This window comes from Echiichthys vipera, assembly GCF_963691815.1.
Source record: "Echiichthys vipera genome assembly, chromosome: 13".
Taxonomy (NCBI): Eukaryota; Metazoa; Chordata; class Actinopteri; order Perciformes; family Trachinidae; genus Echiichthys; species Echiichthys vipera.
In genome coordinates this window covers 12,277,701-12,295,287 of record NC_139838.1, presented here as the reverse complement: position 1 = coordinate 12,295,287, position 17,587 = coordinate 12,277,701, and the positions used below count along the sequence as shown (strand labels likewise).

The following is a 17,587-nucleotide window of genomic DNA, read 5'->3' as shown; positions in this document are numbered from 1 at the left end:
TAGAGGAAAGTAGTGAGAGCAGACGCATAATTGGGGATATTATATGGGACTCCTCGCATGACAGATGTAAGGTGAACTGCACCTTTCTTTACATCGTAGTACCATGCATTTATTATATCTTACATTACATTAGGTTTTAAGTGCACCAGCAAGTAAAACGTTCATAGTTTCACCCCCTGTGCTGACTGTGAGTGTCTTTGTGAGGCATAAGATTTCAGATTTAGCAAAAAGAGTCCTGCAAGCTCAAAGATTTCCGACTTTTTTGCAGTAAATACAGCTTTAATGTTGAATGAGGGCTCAGTTTTTGCTGCATGTGCTTAAAATTTTGCAAAAACTTCCACTTTAGCTGTTTTAAGGGTCTTGTTTTGATGTATATTTCAGGGTGAACCTGGAGAGTGCAACTGCATAATCCCCGTGCACTCAGGGATAGGTGGACCTGTGAGTACACTCTTGCACACACACACACAGTGGACATTTAGAAAAACATTTAAAAGTACAATTAGTTTAATCTAGAGAACTGATGCTACGCAACGGGAGTCTGAATACGCATTGATTTTTTAAACACACACTCAGGGACGTTTATAATGACACGACAGAGGTAAACTGAGGAAAATGTATGTTCATGCTTAGTTATTCCCCCCTGTGCATCTTTCTGTGCTTCGACAGTTGTTGTATTAATCTTAACTTCACGCTTACAGCTTTCTTTATACTGTGAAAGAAGCAGTTCTGCTCTGATTTTGACTACTTTTGCCTTCCAGGGAGCTCCAGGAACCCCGATAAACACATGGCAGCCCGGGCCTCAGGTCTGATCTGTCAGCTAGTAGTGCTGTTTGAGATCTTGGACTTTGTTTGCAAGCTTTGTTTCTGATATTGTTTGTTTGGAAAATCACAAAATTATTATTATTTTTTCTTTTTTTTTTATACTTTGAATTTGTGATGTAATTTGTGGGCATGTGTATTGTAGGGCCCACCAGGACCTCCTGGCCCACCTGGCCCACCTGGGCCTCAGGGTGTCAATGGACTCGAAGGACCGCAGGTGAGAGAAAGTGGCAGTAGGATGGTGAGGGGGAGTCTCTCTTCAGCTCAATTCAGTAGCTGCTCCATCATTTTGAATTCAAGCTATGTGATGTAGGCTTTCAGCTTGGGCAACTTGGGTATTTATTAAGAAAGGCAATAGATTGACATGTTTTGCAACTTGATGAGAAAATGTAGTTCATAATATGCATGTAGGAAATGGAGCAACATTATAAACTGAATGTGTGCAATAGCTTGGTTTAAAATAGGCTAGGCTAAATAATCAAAATTTATATTATAATAAATGCACTAACCTGTCCGGTGCTTCAAGCTTTAACCCATGAGGGAAGCAACTGAGCAAGCTTTGGGAATGTCTGTCAAGACATGAACAGTTATTTGAAGGTCCAAAGTTTAAAAAATAATGCAACACTAATCTGAAGTACCAGTGTAAGTCATTTTTAAAGCTGGTCCAGACCTTCAAATAAGATGTTACTGTGATCTGTTTTAAAGGGGTAAGAACAATAACTAAAAGTGGTGACGGAAATGGTCAAGTCTTTGACAAGGGTGCATTTTTAATAATGGCTGAATGCAAAATACTACTTTAAGTTTCATAAGACAGGGGGCAAAAGAAGGAACAGGTCATGCTTATTTCAATCCTTTTTGACACTTAACCATTGGTGGAGATGGGAGTGGCTAGCCCTCAACTGGCTACAAACCAGTTCAACCTCAGTTCCTTCTTTCAGGGTAACCCTGGAAACGACGGGATACAGGGGAAACCGGGTGTGCCTGGACACATCGTAAGTAAAATTAGAGAGCAAGGGCCAAGGGGGATCTGAGGCCTAACGAACAAATTATGCAAAATCACAAAATGAATATAAACTGTTGCCCAAAAGGTGCGGATCATTTTGTGTTAAGACACATAACTCTTTGGATTTTATTTATATGTGGTTTCATTTTCACTGTGATATGTTTAGAAGAAATTGATCAATACAGATTTGAGAAGATATACACTTTATCTATCAAGAATGAATCACATTGTCACAATCATTTCATGGAAAGAGGTACAAAAAAATATTTACCCTAACCCTAACTTTATGGGCAACAGTTTATGTGTCATGAAGTGATATTTATTTATTTAAAAAAAAAAGAAGGTCCTAAACTTCGATGGGTGCTGAAAAAAAGGTAAGTCAAACAAGGTTGTGATTTGTAACATTTGGCACAAATTTGACTCCATAAAACTGAACAAAATTCCATTGAATATCAATTGTGGTGCTATCTGTAACGCCTTTATTTTCTCAAATCATGATTTTATTTTGTCATGATTAAAGGGGTGTTCAATCATAAACACTGAGCAGGTGCTGTTGTTATACTGTTAAAGGATGCAGCTGATGCCAGACCAAGGACAGAGTTATAGTACAGTGTATGTTGATATCTATTGATGGATAAATGTGGGAATGGACACATTGCATATTTAATGGTGATTGAGATTTATAATGTGAAACATGCAGGGATTTTGCAAAAACCATATATAGGGATGGGAATTGATGAGATTTGATTGATACCAATCAATTCTGCTTATTAGTCCGATTCTTTATCAATCCTCTTACTGATTGCTGTTTTGAGTCTAAACACAGAGTAGATGCAATTAGAGAATATTTGTGAGCATTCCTTTTCATTTAAGTTTTCCTCGTCAAAGCAAAAATCAGCTTGCCTGCCTGTGTGGCGCTAATGTTATTATAACAGAACATTTACCCTTGGTAACTGGTGCTGCAGTGGCACTTGGAATTGTGTCAAATTCATGGCATTCCTGGAATTTTATGCTTTGTAGAAAGATTTTTCACCATGTTACTTGAATCATTTAACAGACATTAAAACCTGCAGCACTGTTGTCATCTTTCTTCGTGAAATTAAGCCACATTTAGGACTGTTTCTTCCTCTTCTCCATGTGATTCCATGCCTTTGTACATGACAATGACAATAAAGACTATTATATTATATTGTTGCTGGGATTGAAAAAAGGAATTGATGAGCTCAGAGGCATACAATTCTGATGGATGAGACAATTTGTAAACGGTTCTATATGGGAAACGGTTCTCGATTACCATCCCTAACTTCATGTGTTCTTGCGACCAAAGCTTAAAGTTTGTTTAAATGAAGTTCAAGGACAACATCAAAGTGGAGAAATGAGGTGGAGTGTTGTAAAATTAATTGTAGTTTCTTACTGTATACGATGTCAGTTTTGTTTCTTTCAAGTCTGCTGATGGCTTAATTTCATTAAAGGAACATTGATGCTGATCTGCAGCCAGCACTCAAGGGGAACTTCACCTTCAACACAGGAATTAAAGCAGTAGTTTAATGGAGGGGAGGGGGGTGCTAAATAATCCGTAGACCTCTCTGAAAAAATATTTGAATTTATAGAAACTCTCTGCAGAAGGGTGTCATCTGATCACATATTAAGCAACACATCTTTTGTTCAAATGACTACAGAGATGCAAAGAGCCAAGATCTGTATATTTAGATCCATGAAATTTGAGGGTGAGCTCTGGCCTATCAAAGAATTGTTAACTACTCCTACTAACTAAAAAGTTTGACCATCCAAATTGTCACTGAAACATACATGTCCAGACTTTTGCCTTAATTGTTAACTACTCTTACTAACTAAAAAGTTTGACCATCCAAATTGTCACTGAAACATACCTGTCCAGACTTTGGCCTTAATGTTGCTTTATAAACCGATGAATGCAACTTGTTATTCCAGGTACTGGTGACACTTAAAGTTACAAGTTGCTTCTCTTTAAAATCAACAAACAAAATCAGAAAGGTATCAATTTGCAGGTTCTTTTAAGTGTGCCAGAGCTGAACATTGCGCAGTGGCTGGCATAGCTCTCAAGAACGTTCTCTTGAGTAAGTCTGTTAATGCACACAGCCTAGTGCTCGTAAAACAGTCAAGAGCGTGCAACATCAAATAACCTTTCTAGCTAATGGTTCCAGTTTGAACAATGTAAAATGGGTTTGTAATGACTTGGAAACCAGGTCAGGTGCTATTGACAGACTTCCAGTGGGAAGCCCCGCCTGCTTTAAAACAGAGCTGACCGTCTTTCACAGGAAATGTGATTGGGCTCGAGGAGTTAGACGTTTTATTTCAAAGCTCAGTATGAACAGGCAGTGTCACTCAATTGTGACATTTTTTTCCCCCCTTAATGTATACAGTACCATATCCAGCAAGTGTGTCTGTACGTACAGTATGTGTGTTTGCAGAATCAGTTGTGTGTGTGTAGGTTCTATTCTTTGAATTTAAAACTTACCAGATGCAGACGTGAGCTGTTTGTTGAAAGGGGTAGTGATGTTTTTTTCTTCTTTGTGGTTTATATCTGCTATTGTTTTGTGTAATCATTTAATATTTCTCGCATATCTGTCACTTTACGATTATCAGACTATGGTGTCAACTCTGGGTTCATATACACAACTGCCTTTTTGGGCCATGAAATCACACAAATCCTTTGGCTGACATGCGTTAAATCTTTGACACCAAAACTCAGCCTAAAAAGCAATTAGCAGAGGGCTGTATGTGCTGCAGCAAGGGTGTAATAAACATAGGCCGCACAAAAATCCTACTTAATTTTCACTTGAATATACATGTGAAAATTGGATTTTTAGTAGGATTACTATGAAGAAGATCGTGTTTGTGTGTGTGTGTGTGTGTGTGTGTGTGTGTGTGTGTGTGTGTGTGTGTGTGTGTGTGTGTGTGTGTGTGTGTGTGTGTGTGTGTGTGTGTGTGTGTGTGTGTGTGTGTGTGTGTGTGTGTGTGTGTGTGTGTGTGTGTGTGTGTGTGTGTGTGTGTGTGTGTGTGTGTGTGTGTGTGTGTGTGTGTGTGTGTGACCTAATGCCAATTCTTCTGAATGCACAAACCTACCCTGGTTAGCATGTAGCTGCACGTAGCAGCTCATCTCAACTGGTACCAAAGGAGTGTCTTTTCATTCAAAACTTTTGGGTTTTGCGAATGTGGAAGAAAAGAGATGATTCAGATGATTATGGTTTCCTTAAATTATTGTATTTGATGTCATGACGTAAATATTAATTTTATTTTCATTTCCCTGCCCATTCTGTAGGGCTTAATTGGACCACACCAACTGCCACAGGACGAGACTGCAGGAGATGATGTTGTAAGTTCATGAGTCAAAATGCTCTCCTTTTGCTTTTGCAGTTTTTGGCATAAAAGCTAAGGATCAGTTTTGTATCTACAGTATGCTAAGTTCCTGTGTTGTACAATACAGAAGGGCTGTGACGGAGAGGACTGTTCCCAAGGATCTCCAGGGGTTCCAGGCACAACTGGTGCAGGAGAAAAACTAGACCAGGGCAAGCCGGGTGTAACCCCCATTGACAGCTGCGACAAGGTGAGAAGTCCAGAATCCTATGAAATGTCACCAGTAATACAGTCAGTTTGTTGCTCTTTGTTGCTTTTAAGAATGTACAATGGCAATTCCTAATTTTTGCATTGTATTTAAAATTGTGAATAGCTGTAAGTCTGACATAATATTGTGCCAGCAATAAGGCTTTTCTTGTCTATTTCCAGTGTTTGGAGAGACTACAGAGAGCGCAAGCGACACAAGCCGTGGTTAGTTGAGATCATCGTCCTATTCTGAGGATATGCACACAAACACACACGTGCATGCATTCACAGAGACATGCATGCAACTTATCTCACTGATTTACGTTTTTGCCTCATAGGATGACCGACCAGGGTCACCTGGAATTCCAGGAACGCCTGGATCACCAGGGCAAAGAGGAGAGCCAGTGAGTCTGTGACTGTGTTTTAATTGATATGAGAGTGTATGTGTCTGCTTTTGTCCAAGCATATCACGATGACTTCACTATCACTATCTTTTCTACAGGGAATACCAGGAGAAAGAGGCCAAGCTGGAATACCAGGACACATGGTGAGATTCAACGTATCTTCTTCTTGACCAACCATTACAGACAGCTCAACTGTAAATCCTATTGAATCAATAGTAGATAAATGTAAATATCTTGGACATGGTTTCATACAAGGCAAAGATGTAAATGTGGACTCTTATTCTTAAATCCTCATCTTTTATATGCAGCCTTTTTTCTGTACTTCTACTTTAGTACTTTATTATCAACCAAAAACGATTGAAAACTTTGAAGTGCATTCTAATCACTGCCTTACTGTTAGTCAGTATTTCTGTGAGGGAAGACTTGAGAGAAGCTTGTTTTTTTTTGTTTGTTTTTTTTACTTTCTGTGATTTCACAGAGCCCCCTGCTGGTCTCAGTGAAAATGTACTGTGTGGCCCAAAACACACATACAGTATAAACACTTATTCACACACAGTGTTTCTAGTATTACCTTAATTGTCAGGAACAAGTTCAAACCTTCTTTAACGCCACAGGTGTAAATAGATTTAATTTAATCTTGTCTCATGTGTTCCTCTCACTGTTTTACCGTCCACAGGGACCTCCTGGTTTCCCAGGTCCCCCGGGCCCAGCTGGTTTACCTGTAAGTTTAATTCACACTGCCAACTTAATTTTCATGTATTTCCTCTGTTATTATCCTTTAATCAGTGATGAAAGAAGTACTTAGACAATTTTATTTAATATAAGTACCAAACAATGTTAAAAAAAAAGCTACAATGCAGGTAAAAATCATTAAAAAAAAAACGTATTATCAGTTAATGTTTCAAAGTGAAGGTATTGGTTGTGCAAAAAGACCGCCCATCAAATGCTATATATATATATATATAATTGTTAGAACTGATACATCAATACATATGCTGCATTTGAGGTGGAGCTAGATTTATCTATTTTATATATTTTAAAAGTTTAGTGCACTGATTACAAGCCAGGCCTCATCAGACAACACGATAATCCAGCGAGGTTGTGAGGTGATTAATTGGGCAGGAACAAATCAAATATAAAGCTCTGCTAAACACAATTTCATTTTAATTTCTCTTGTCTTTGTTTTTCCCTGAAAAAAATGTCTCACCTTTCAGTTATTGGCTTCAAACTGCTATTTAAAGAAACTTTATGAGAAGTTGGGAGGAGAAATCACTTATTATTAACTGTAAACAACTCTCACAAATAGGTTGGAAACCACTGGTTTAATGTTTAACAATGCCTTGTGTCTTTTTTTATTTTCATTTAATATAGAATCTGAATCTGAAAAGTAACCAGTAACTATAGCTGCCAAATAAATGTAGAGGAGTAAAAAGTACGATGTTTGTCCCTGAAATGAAATATAAGTATAAAGTAGCAAGAAATAGAAATATGAAGTTTAACTACCTCAGAACTGACCAATACTTAACTAGTTGTACTGAAATCACTATATGTTCTACCCGTCTCCTTTTTCCGATCAAATCAAGCCACCCTTGATTATGTCATATTTTCGCCCTCGCTGCCTCCCACCTGGCTCCTTCATGAAAGTTATTTCAGATGGTGAACGATTTCGTTGTCTTTTTCTCCAGTTGTTCAATTATTCCCCCGTCCAAGTGATGGAGAGTGGATCTGCTGTGCTGCTGAGCTCTCCCCGTCTTCCCCCTCATAAGGATTTATTGTTTTTCAGAGAATTGAGATGCTAAATGGATGAGCTGTGTGAGCGCCGAATCCATTTGTGCCGTAGTGGCACTTTATAGCAGGTGTTAGCCTCTGCTGTCTGCAGTGGTGGATCTCTTTATTCTGTTTGTGAGGGAGAGATGTGTGATCCTAAATATATAACTCATATTCAGTGTGAGGAAGTTACTCACAACGATGAGCTACTAATTAGTTTCTCCTCTGTATGATCAATTACTAATTTGCTTCTCTAAATTACAACCCCCAGTAATCACTCTAATAACCAATATGTCAGTGATATTCTTACAATTCTTGAAATTTCATTTTTATTCATCAGTTATCACTTTCCATTCTAAAGCACTCAGCTTCCAATGACATTCTTTTGTTCACTCATTAAAAAAATATTTTCTTCCAGCATTCATCTGTCTTCAGCTTACAACAGCCATTGCTAGGCAACATATCCCACTCGCACATGCATACTAATGCAATTAATTAGTGTTATCATTTCAAAACATCAGTATTCACTTAAAATTGAAATGTTAGTATACAGGGCTAAATCCAACCAGCTCATAGTAAAACAACCTGTTACATTAGTAATCCTATATTTATTCAAGCCATCTTTACTCATTGTACTACTACTGCATTATTCTATTACAAATGTAACTGTGTTGTTGTGTAGTATATGAATAGATATTTTTTATATATCTTTATATATGTGCAGTAGTCACCCTACCATGTTCAGCTTTGTAGTTCAAAAATGTTTTGTGTGCACACTTACTTTGCCAATAAAACTGATTCTAATATTGTGTTGCTTAGTAACACACTAACCCCATTTTCTTTGTTGACTTAAAGAGAAAAATGACTTCATGAAGTCTGCAGCTTCACATCTGAATCTGTAACACAATAAGGGAGGGAGGGATTAAGAGGAAGGAAGTAACATTATAACATTTGCGGGACATTTAAATACACAATTCACCGACCGACTGGGCCGAGCAGGCGGTGTTCAGCCTCCGGATATTACCATCACTGCCCTGAAGCCTGATAGAGGTGTAGAGCAGAGGACAAAATCAAATGTAGGCAGACCCAAAGGGAGACGGCGCAGGTTAGTTAGCTGTTTCCTCGCTTCGATATCGACTCGCCTTGTCCTTGGCTCATTTCAACCGGGGGAAGCATACATATCACATCCTAACGTTCATTTTCTAATCATTCCTCATTCCCATCATTCTCAGGGTCAGCAGGGTGAAGGAGGGTCAGCCGGCCTCCCAGGATTGAAGGGCGAGCAGGTGAGTATCTGCCAATCAACTTCCCTGAAATCATAACATGAAGAAAAAAATCATTTATTTTCGGGTTTGATTGATTGAATGATCTTCACCTCAGGGTTCTCCTGGTACATCTGGGTATCCAGGAGCCATGGGGCCGCCAGGACTTCCTGTAAGTTACTCTCACCTGCCTTGTTATAAAGGAAGTATGGAATTGACAGCAATCTGAGCGCTCTAATGGACGGATAGGTGGTTACACTGATTAACTGTCCATATGTGTTTGTCAGGGACTGAAGGGCGAACGGGGAAGCCCAGGAAGCAGTGGTCAGAAAGGAGAATCAGTAAGCCATTACACCTTTAATTTTATACCCATCTGGAGGTAGTGTTGCATATTAGTGGTTTACATCTCCTTCCCTTCTGCAGGGTTCTTCTGGTAACCCTGGGTACCAAGGACAGGCTGGCTCACCGGTCAGTAATTTTTAGCAATATTTTGAACCTGGCTTCCTCATTCATTCTCACAAATGTTCATAACTGAGAATGATTTGAGTCCAATCTGTGTCTGCAGGGCATTAAAGGAGACACAGGACCAGCAGGGCCTGTCGGGGAAAAAGGGGAACAGGTATGTATAACACATGCTAATAATTTGACTATTAGAAATAAAACCGATACTCATATGTCCCTCTTTTTATTTCAAGGGTTTCCAAGGACAACCGGGTTTCCCAGGACCACCAGTATGTGAATGTTTAACTCCACCATGGCAGATTATCGTGTTTGGAAATATTTGTAGTGACTTTGTATATTATTGTGTGTATTTTAGGGTGCACCAGGTCCTGCTGGCAAACCTGGAAGGGAAGGGCTCTCTGGGCTTAAGGGTGAAAAAGTGAGTACGCATTTAGTGATTTGCATCCAAAATGATCATTTCTTGAACTGAAAACTGTTTTTAAAGGGCAATGATGGCACTCAAGGATCTCAGGGACCAACTGGACCCCCAGGCTCACCAGGCTCCCCTGGGCTGATGGTATATGCATGTTATATTCTAAGTCTGACCCTTTCCAACATATCTATGAGCTGTATAATATTCAGCCCTCATTTGCACTCTCTGTCCGTGTTTGCAATGAAAGGGCCCCCCTGGCATTGAGGGATTGGATGGAAAAGATGGGAAACCAGGGCTGCGGGTAAGTTACGCACAGGCGTGCCCACACACAAGCAGAATATCCAAACACACACCGAGTTCATGCTGTATATAATTAAATACATGTATATAATAGTTGACCTTTGGCACTGACTGATTTTTTTCGCTGTCAGGGAGAGACAGGCCCTCCAGGCCCAGCGGGACCACGAGGAATCCCAGTAAGTATCACCTCTAACATTTATGTATCGCCTCATTTACATTACAACATTTACTTGCCCTGATTTGATTCTACATCTATCTCGTGCAGAAAGAAATATACTGTGTGTAACTTCACACAATTAAATGCTATTCAAACCAGATCTTGATATGGAAAATAATGCATTTTTTTTAGAAATATTTAAGAATCACGTAACCATTTGATGTTGTGTGATATGCATTCTTAAAGCATGACTTAATAGTTCAGGTATTAACAAAATAAGGTCTGAATCTGTTTTCTACAGTCATATACTGAGATTTTCATCCATACCATGACGTTTCCTCTAACCCTCCCCATGAGGTTCAAATTTGGGATTTTGAGTTAATTATCTCATCAATGGATTGCCATAAAGTTTGGTACAGACGTTGATGTCCCCCTTCAGGATTAATTAGAAAAATTGACTTACACTTTAACTTTTTCCTCAAGCACCATCATTAATTCAGGTTTTTCAATTTGTCTGCTGCTTTTGTTTATGACCACATACTTGCAAAACTATTACATTTCCATCAGCCTCAGCTGTACTATGTGTTTCGTGTTATTCATAGACTGTATAACACATGGACGTGGTCTCCATGACATCACCCATAGGTTTCTGAAGAGCAAATTTGAAGCTCAAAGTGGTTGGCTCCAGCTGTTGCCATCTTGGCAGTGCCGGACTCCTGCTCTCAGCCATTTCAAAATATGGGTAAAGAGGAGGAGCATAGATGGAGATGAAGCGGGCCATCTGAAGCCTATAGTCTATGCTAGCCACCTGTAACGCAGCCACCTGTTACTTAAAGTGGCCATGCCCTTTATTATGCTTAACTTTAAGCCTTAATATAATTTCTATTGGTGAGTTATATGAAATCCCCACCCCGTATAGTTGACATGAACAGTTAGCTATGGAGACCAAAGCTGTTTGTTTTTTTTGTACCAGGCTTTAAACATTTTTACTTTTACTGTTAAGTTGGGCATTTCAATATGGGGATTGACTCGTTTTTGAAGCCAGCCTGAAGTGGCTATTTGAGTCATTTTTAACACTGCTGTGTTTGGCACTTCGTGTTGGCTTCATTTTTTTTCAGCCACAGAGGTGACCTCTTGGTGCTAATTAGCAAATATTAGTATACTAATATCTTAAACTAAGGATTTAGCTCAAAGTCTAAACTCCTACTTGTGTTAAAACATGGAATCATCATCAAATGTTGTGTTCTTACAAACATTCACGCCAGCAATTCCCTCGTTATTTTCAGATATGGCAACTTGTTTAGGTAGCTACAATTTGGTAGGAATACTTTGTTTTATTATAAAATTCTACGAGTTGCATTGCCATGGCTCACCGTGAGTTTCAAAAACTGCAAACTAGTATGCAAATTAGCCTGCATGATTAGACCTTTTTCTTTGAAAACATATCTAAAGCTCTTAATGGAGCAATGGATTGCCAACGATGGGTGAATTTTTTTTGTGCTCTTGAAATTTGACTTGCATTTTGTCAAGATGGGTGTGATCATCTTAATTCTTGACTTTTTATGTCGCTTGTCAAATTAGCATGGACTGTGACTCATGATTGGCAACCATTACTGAGTCTTGTTAATGTTGTCACTGGTAATGAGACCCCTTCTGAAACTTCTTAGCTTCTAAGATCATTTAAGATCTTTCTGTCTTGCATGCAGACACAGCAGAGTCACTGCCAGCTCCTCTCCCTCCTTCCTTCCTTCCTTCCCTACCTTCTCTTTCCTTTTATTTCTCTCTCATTCTCTCAGTTTGTGCTCTACCCAAGAGCAGGTGTTCAGGATTTCAAAGACACGTCTGTCTGTTCTTTGGCAGCCTAGACTGTGTGAATTTTGATACTGTACCAATCTCATTCTCTTTCATGCTTTTCCTCAGGGATTCAAAGGGAAAACTGGCCATACTGGCTTCCCCGGACAGAAGGTTAGCCAACAACTCATTGCTTTACCATCATGCTATGTCCGTCTGTTTGTCTACAAGTACTTGTCATTGCTGTCTGTTTCTTGTGCATTAGGCCAGGTTGTTTTATCAAACTGATAATTATGTCACACAAGTTACTGTTCCATCTCATTGTTTTGAGTGTCCACTAAAAGAAGGAGGATGTACTCCACTCATGTTTCTTCCAAAACCTTTGCATTATTTTCTCATTCATTCATTTAGGGTGAAGCTGGACCTTCAGGTCCACCTGGACTGCCAGGCAGGGTGGGACATGATGTGAGTATTCTGGTTTTCTATCATTTCCCCCAATGGATTTGGCTAAATATTATATATACCAATATATCAGTGTTTCCCCTCTCATTATGTTAGGGTGGGTTCATGAATGTGTTAACGCTGATTAATTTATCCATGTGGGGATTGATCTGTAATATGAACCTATTCCTCATTAAACACCAGCAAGAAAAGAACATTCAGGCAACCCACTACAGTGCATTGGAAACAACACTGTTAACCTGAGGGAAACACTGTATAAATATATAGTCAGTATAACCATGGAGTTTCTAAAGGTTGATCTATGACCTTTCCAGGGTGATCCCGGTACGCCAGGAGCTCAGGGACGACCTGGACCCCCCGGCCACCTTGTAAGTTCACTGCCCTTTCTACATGTTTGTTCTGTTAATATTGTTGTATGTCAGCATCTTAAACTTGAATAATGTGTAATGTGTACTCTCTCAATAGGGTTCCACGGGTCCAGCTGGACCACCAGGATCTCCTGGTCCAACAGGAGTGGTAAGAGAAATGCTGTGACATGTGGCCATCATAAATTTAAGTAACAACAAATTGATTAAATTAGCTGAATCATAAACATTCTCAAGGGTAAAATTACAAAAAGCTACACATACCGAAAAAAAAGACAGAACTGCAAATTGAAAAGATGAAATAAGGATACGGTAGTACGCCTTAGGAGCTATAATCTATATTGTGTTTGTGTTTGTATTGTATTTGTTTGCTAAAGTGCAAACATAAGAAGAGATTTTGAGAATTCTGAGAATTTGAATTCTCCATCTTCCTTCTGTAGGGTATAAAAGGAGATAAGGGCCAAGCAGGTGAGAGGGGTCTTCCAGGGATGGGAGGAGCCCCAGGACCCCCAGGGCACCATGGGCTCATGGTTAGTACCTCTCACAACAACTGTGTCTACATCCAAACTTGTCCCCCAGAAATTTTAATAACCACCATGAGTGTGACAATATATATCTCTCATAACTTTTTCTCTCCTGCATTAGGGAGAGCCAGGCAGCGATGGTGCAGCTGGTAAAGATGTGAGTAATGTCTGGGTGTGATGTTTGTCCCTATTAAAGTATAATGGAGAGATATCTGTGGGGTGATGGGCATATTTTATTCCTTTGATGGATCTTTCTTTGTTTTGACAGGGAGCGGTTGGCCTTCCGGGGGACAACGGGCAGCCAGGTCAAAAGGTAAGAGCCGACTCGGAGTGGTACAGTTTATTTGGTGTGCGTGTGCTTCCCTCCGCAGACCTGACTGCAGGGAGATGCCCCCCTCTTTGTTCCTTTTAGCTCGGGGAGACTTAGGCCGGCAAGCTATGGTGCTGAACACGGTCTTGCTCTCTCCATTTCTGTGAAATCAGCACCAGCACTTAACACAGTCATCAGTTCACTAACCCCCCCACTGTCCCCCTCCTTTCTCCTCACCTCACGTCACCCCTTTCCAAACTGGCAGCTGGCTGCCTGCTAGCCCTCTGTAGCCTTAGAGCCTGTTGGATCTCTCCTTAGACACAGGCTTACAGTACTGTAGGTGGATACAGTGATAAAGTTATTCCCTGCCTCTGGGATAATGCTATTAAGCCTGAGGGGAGATGCTAGATGAGGCTATTTGTCACGCTGACAGGATGGCATTGTCAGGGTTTTAGCTGCACAGAAGAGCAGAACAGAGGAGAAAGACGAGAATGGACTCCTCTATTCTTCTCCATCCTCTCTATTTCAAGAGCCGCTTGTCTGTAGGTGACGTGTAAACATTAGACGTCCATTATGGGTTGCTTTGTCCTTGATAAATCACTGTCACTAATGTAGCAGGGTTGTCTGTTGAGTGTATTTAAACAACCTGAATGGTGGGCTCAGTTGTTAAGAAAGTGATATAAAGAATGCCAAAAGCTGTCTGAAAGGGCCAGCATCTTCTTTTCTGAAATAGAGTTGATAATAATCTTCTTATTTTTTTCAAAGTTATCGTGGAATAATAATTAAACAGATAAAAGCAGAAAAAGATAGGGAGATAATTCATGTAATTGAGAGTTAGAAGAGTATATTTATACCACTATCTCTTTGTTAAATATAAAGCTAGCCGGGAGATTAGCTTATTATCTTATTTAGATTAATGAAAAAATGAATGGGAGTGGGAGGAATGAGAAACAGCTAGCCAGCTAGCTAAAAACAGGAAGCAATGTTAGGAAGAACTTAACAGTTCATATATAACTGATAAAACTGAACTGTGATGAAACACATCGCTGGTTTATGGTTGGTTTCAATGAAGTTTATGAAAATCAGCATTTCATGGGTTAAATAATGGCTCAATACACCCCCTACCGTTTTAAATCTGCCCTAACCTTGCTAATCCAATGCTTAACTAGAGTAGACTGGTTAGAACTCTGTCTGTCATCAAATTTAAACATATTATTTGTCTAAAAAATTATGGTATAGTATGTTAAAAAAGTCATAGTATAGTGTGTCAAAAAAGTCATAGTTTAGTCTGTTGAAGAAAAGTCATAGTTTAGTGTGTCAAAGAAAAGTCATAGTATAATAACATGTTTGAAAAATTTCATTGTAAAATATGTTGGGAAAAGTCAGTTTTGTGTGTCAAAAAAGTCATGGTCTAGTGTGATGAAAAAGTCAAAGTATATATTAAAAAAACATTTTATAATATCTTGAAAAAAGGTTATTTGTGTTGGAAAAAACAGTAAACAGTAGTGTGTCGAAAAAACAGTACAGTATGTCGAAGAAAAAATCATAGTGTACTATGTCCGAAAGGTCATAGTATAGTATGTTGGAAACAGTCAAAAAACAAATATTATTGTATTCCAAAATAGTCATAGAATACTATGTCCAAAAACTAATATATTTCGTCAACAACAGTTGTAATGTAGTATGTCCAAAAAAGTCAAAATATAATATGTCCAAAAAATGGTAATATTTGTCCAAAAAAGTGATAGTATAGTATGTCTAAAGCCTGTCTAAAGCAGTCATGGCATAATTTCTTGAAAAAAATTAGGAAAAGTCATAGAAAAGTGTATCCAAAAAATAAGCCAAAAAAAAATAAGTCATAGTATAGTATCTCGAAAAAAGTCAAGAAAAGGTCATGTAAAAGTGTGTCCAAAAGATAAGCCTAAAAAAAAATGTCATAGTATATATCGAGTCTGTGTCGTCAGACTGGATTGAGTTATGACATACATTATGTTGAAAAAGTCATAGTATAGTATGTCCAAAAGCTTGTCTAAAGCAGTCATGGCATAATTTTCTTGAAAAAAGTCAGGAAAAGTCATAGAAAAGTGTGTCCGAAAAATGAAAATTCATAGTAAAGTATGTTGAAAAAGTAAAAAAAATAAATGTATACAATATTCCAAAAATTGCTTTAATCAGTCATAGGAGAGCCTGTCTAAAGCAGGCATGTCATAATTTCTTGAAAAAAGTCAGTCAAAATATGTTATTGTTTAGTATGTGGAAAAAAAGTCATATTATAGTTTGTCAAATAGACTCATAGTATAGTATGTCCAAAAAAGTCATAGTATAGTGTCTCCAAAATAGTCATAGTATAGTATGTCCAAATAAATCATAGAATAGTATGTCAAAAAAATGTCACAGCATAGTAGGTGGAAAAAATAGTTGTGGTGTAGTATTTTTAAGAAAATCATATTATAGTATTTCAAAAAACATTGTTATATAGTATATATATTTAGTCAAGAAATGTCATAGTATGTAGAAAAAAGGCATAGTATAGTATGTCAAAAAAAGTCTACTACTATATACTATGACTTTTTTATCAATTCACTAAGCTACATGAATGACATTGTTGTTTATCTACTGACATAAACCTGTGCGTATGTGTCCAGGGTGAACCAGGGGCTGCAGGCCAGAGGGGTTCACCAGGGGAGAGAGGTAGGCCGGGGCTTCCCGGTGGTGGAGGTTACCACTCCAAAGATGCACAGCCCATGATGGGCCCAGCTGGACCCAGAGGAGAGAGGGGAAGCCCAGGCTCAGATGGCACCCCTGGTCTCCCAGGAACTCCAGGGTCACCAGGAAACGATGTGAGATGCAGTTTCATTAGACATACAGCCCCGAGCCTTTTTATATTGATGTTGAAATATACAGCTTCTTTGTCTGTACAGTACACTGGCCAGGGGCATTCACTAGCTCCATCTGCTCTTGTAAATAATTATTTTTAAACTGTAAACACCGTTTTGTCTTCCTCTTCATTTTTCTCTTCTTAAATAGGCTGTAGTCAATTATGATGAAATCAAGAACTTCATCCGCCAGCAGGTCATCAAGATATTTGATGGTGAGGCATGTACATAGTTATGTGAATGTTTACTGTGTATAATGCTGCAGTTTCAAGACTAGAGCAACATTTCCTCTTCAGATGCATATCTCTCTTTCAAAGAATTAGTCCATTTCTCCTCTGGGACACCTCTTGTTATTGCCACTGTGGAATAATTGTTTGTTGTTGCATGTTTCCCTCCCCAGAGAGAATGGCCTACTACATGTCACGCATGCAGATGCCAGTAGAGATGGTGGCATCCCCAGGTCGACCTGGGCCTCCAGGAAAAGACGGCTCTCCAGGTAATCCTGGTAACCCAGGTGCACCTGGACTCCCAGGACAGATTGGCAGACAAGGTCGGCCGGGAGTCCAAGGACCCCCTGGTAAGCTATAAGTTATACCAATAATCTTCAAAACGCAGTGACATAAGTGTAATTAGCTAATTAGCTAACTGTGGAACGTTCATCTGTCATGTGGTAAAAATGGTCTCTTTTTATAGGACAACGAGGACCAAATGGAGAAAAAGGAGACAAGGGTGTTGGAGAGATGGGAGATGTAGGGCCTCCAGGAGCACCAGGTAACAAAATTACTAAAATGACAGGCTAATTCATTCCACCCAAACCAACATCTGAGAACATTACTATCTGCAGTCAGTTCACGAAAATCAGTTTGGGGTTTAAAAAGGAACCATGCTCACATCAAATATTTGCCCATGCACATTTAATAAAGAACATGGTAGTTAGCACTTATCCTCAAAGTAATCTCAGTCAAAAGCAACTGGACTTGGTTATTTGTCTAGGAAGACGTTTCACCTCTCATCCAAGAGGCTACATCAGTTCATGTACGCATCTGACCAGGCTGGGACTGGCACTTAATCTATTAGAGATTCCTTGCTTT

At 39.1% G+C, this 17,587-nt stretch overlaps 1 protein-coding gene across 3 annotated transcripts in view; it reads left to right on the top strand.

Moving 5' to 3' along the window:
- col16a1 (collagen, type XVI, alpha 1) overlaps positions 1 to 17,587 on the top strand; it is a 73,788-nt gene that overhangs the window by 54,165 nt on the left and 2,036 nt on the right. For 2 of the 3 annotated variants that reach the window (XM_083925631.1, XM_083925630.1), the window contains 31 exons: positions 382 to 438; positions 759 to 803; positions 965 to 1,036; positions 1,758 to 1,811; positions 5,124 to 5,177; positions 5,289 to 5,408; positions 5,588 to 5,629; positions 5,743 to 5,808; positions 5,907 to 5,951; positions 6,485 to 6,529; positions 8,808 to 8,861; positions 8,956 to 9,009; positions 9,125 to 9,178; positions 9,261 to 9,305; positions 9,403 to 9,456; positions 9,533 to 9,568; positions 9,655 to 9,717; positions 9,784 to 9,855; positions 9,959 to 10,012; positions 10,143 to 10,187; positions 12,089 to 12,133; positions 12,371 to 12,424; positions 12,736 to 12,789; positions 12,887 to 12,937; positions 13,227 to 13,316; positions 13,432 to 13,467; positions 13,579 to 13,623; positions 16,266 to 16,460; positions 16,648 to 16,711; positions 16,897 to 17,073; positions 17,190 to 17,267. In XM_083925631.1, the coding sequence (XP_083781757.1) occupies positions 382 to 438; positions 759 to 803; positions 965 to 1,036; positions 1,758 to 1,811; positions 5,124 to 5,177; positions 5,289 to 5,408; positions 5,588 to 5,629; positions 5,743 to 5,808; positions 5,907 to 5,951; positions 6,485 to 6,529; positions 8,808 to 8,861; positions 8,956 to 9,009; positions 9,125 to 9,178; positions 9,261 to 9,305; positions 9,403 to 9,456; positions 9,533 to 9,568; positions 9,655 to 9,717; positions 9,784 to 9,855; positions 9,959 to 10,012; positions 10,143 to 10,187; positions 12,089 to 12,133; positions 12,371 to 12,424; positions 12,736 to 12,789; positions 12,887 to 12,937; positions 13,227 to 13,316; positions 13,432 to 13,467; positions 13,579 to 13,623; positions 16,266 to 16,460; positions 16,648 to 16,711; positions 16,897 to 17,073; positions 17,190 to 17,267 (2,020 nt within the window). The remainder of the gene's footprint in view (positions 1 to 381; positions 439 to 758; positions 804 to 964; positions 1,037 to 1,757; positions 1,812 to 5,123; positions 5,178 to 5,288; positions 5,409 to 5,587; positions 5,630 to 5,742; positions 5,809 to 5,906; positions 5,952 to 6,484; positions 6,530 to 8,807; positions 8,862 to 8,955; positions 9,010 to 9,124; positions 9,179 to 9,260; positions 9,306 to 9,402; positions 9,457 to 9,532; positions 9,569 to 9,654; positions 9,718 to 9,783; positions 9,856 to 9,958; positions 10,013 to 10,142; positions 10,188 to 12,088; positions 12,134 to 12,370; positions 12,425 to 12,735; positions 12,790 to 12,886; positions 12,938 to 13,226; positions 13,317 to 13,431; positions 13,468 to 13,578; positions 13,624 to 16,265; positions 16,461 to 16,647; positions 16,712 to 16,896; positions 17,074 to 17,189; positions 17,268 to 17,587) is intronic. The other variant, XM_083925632.1, reaches the window with a different exon arrangement.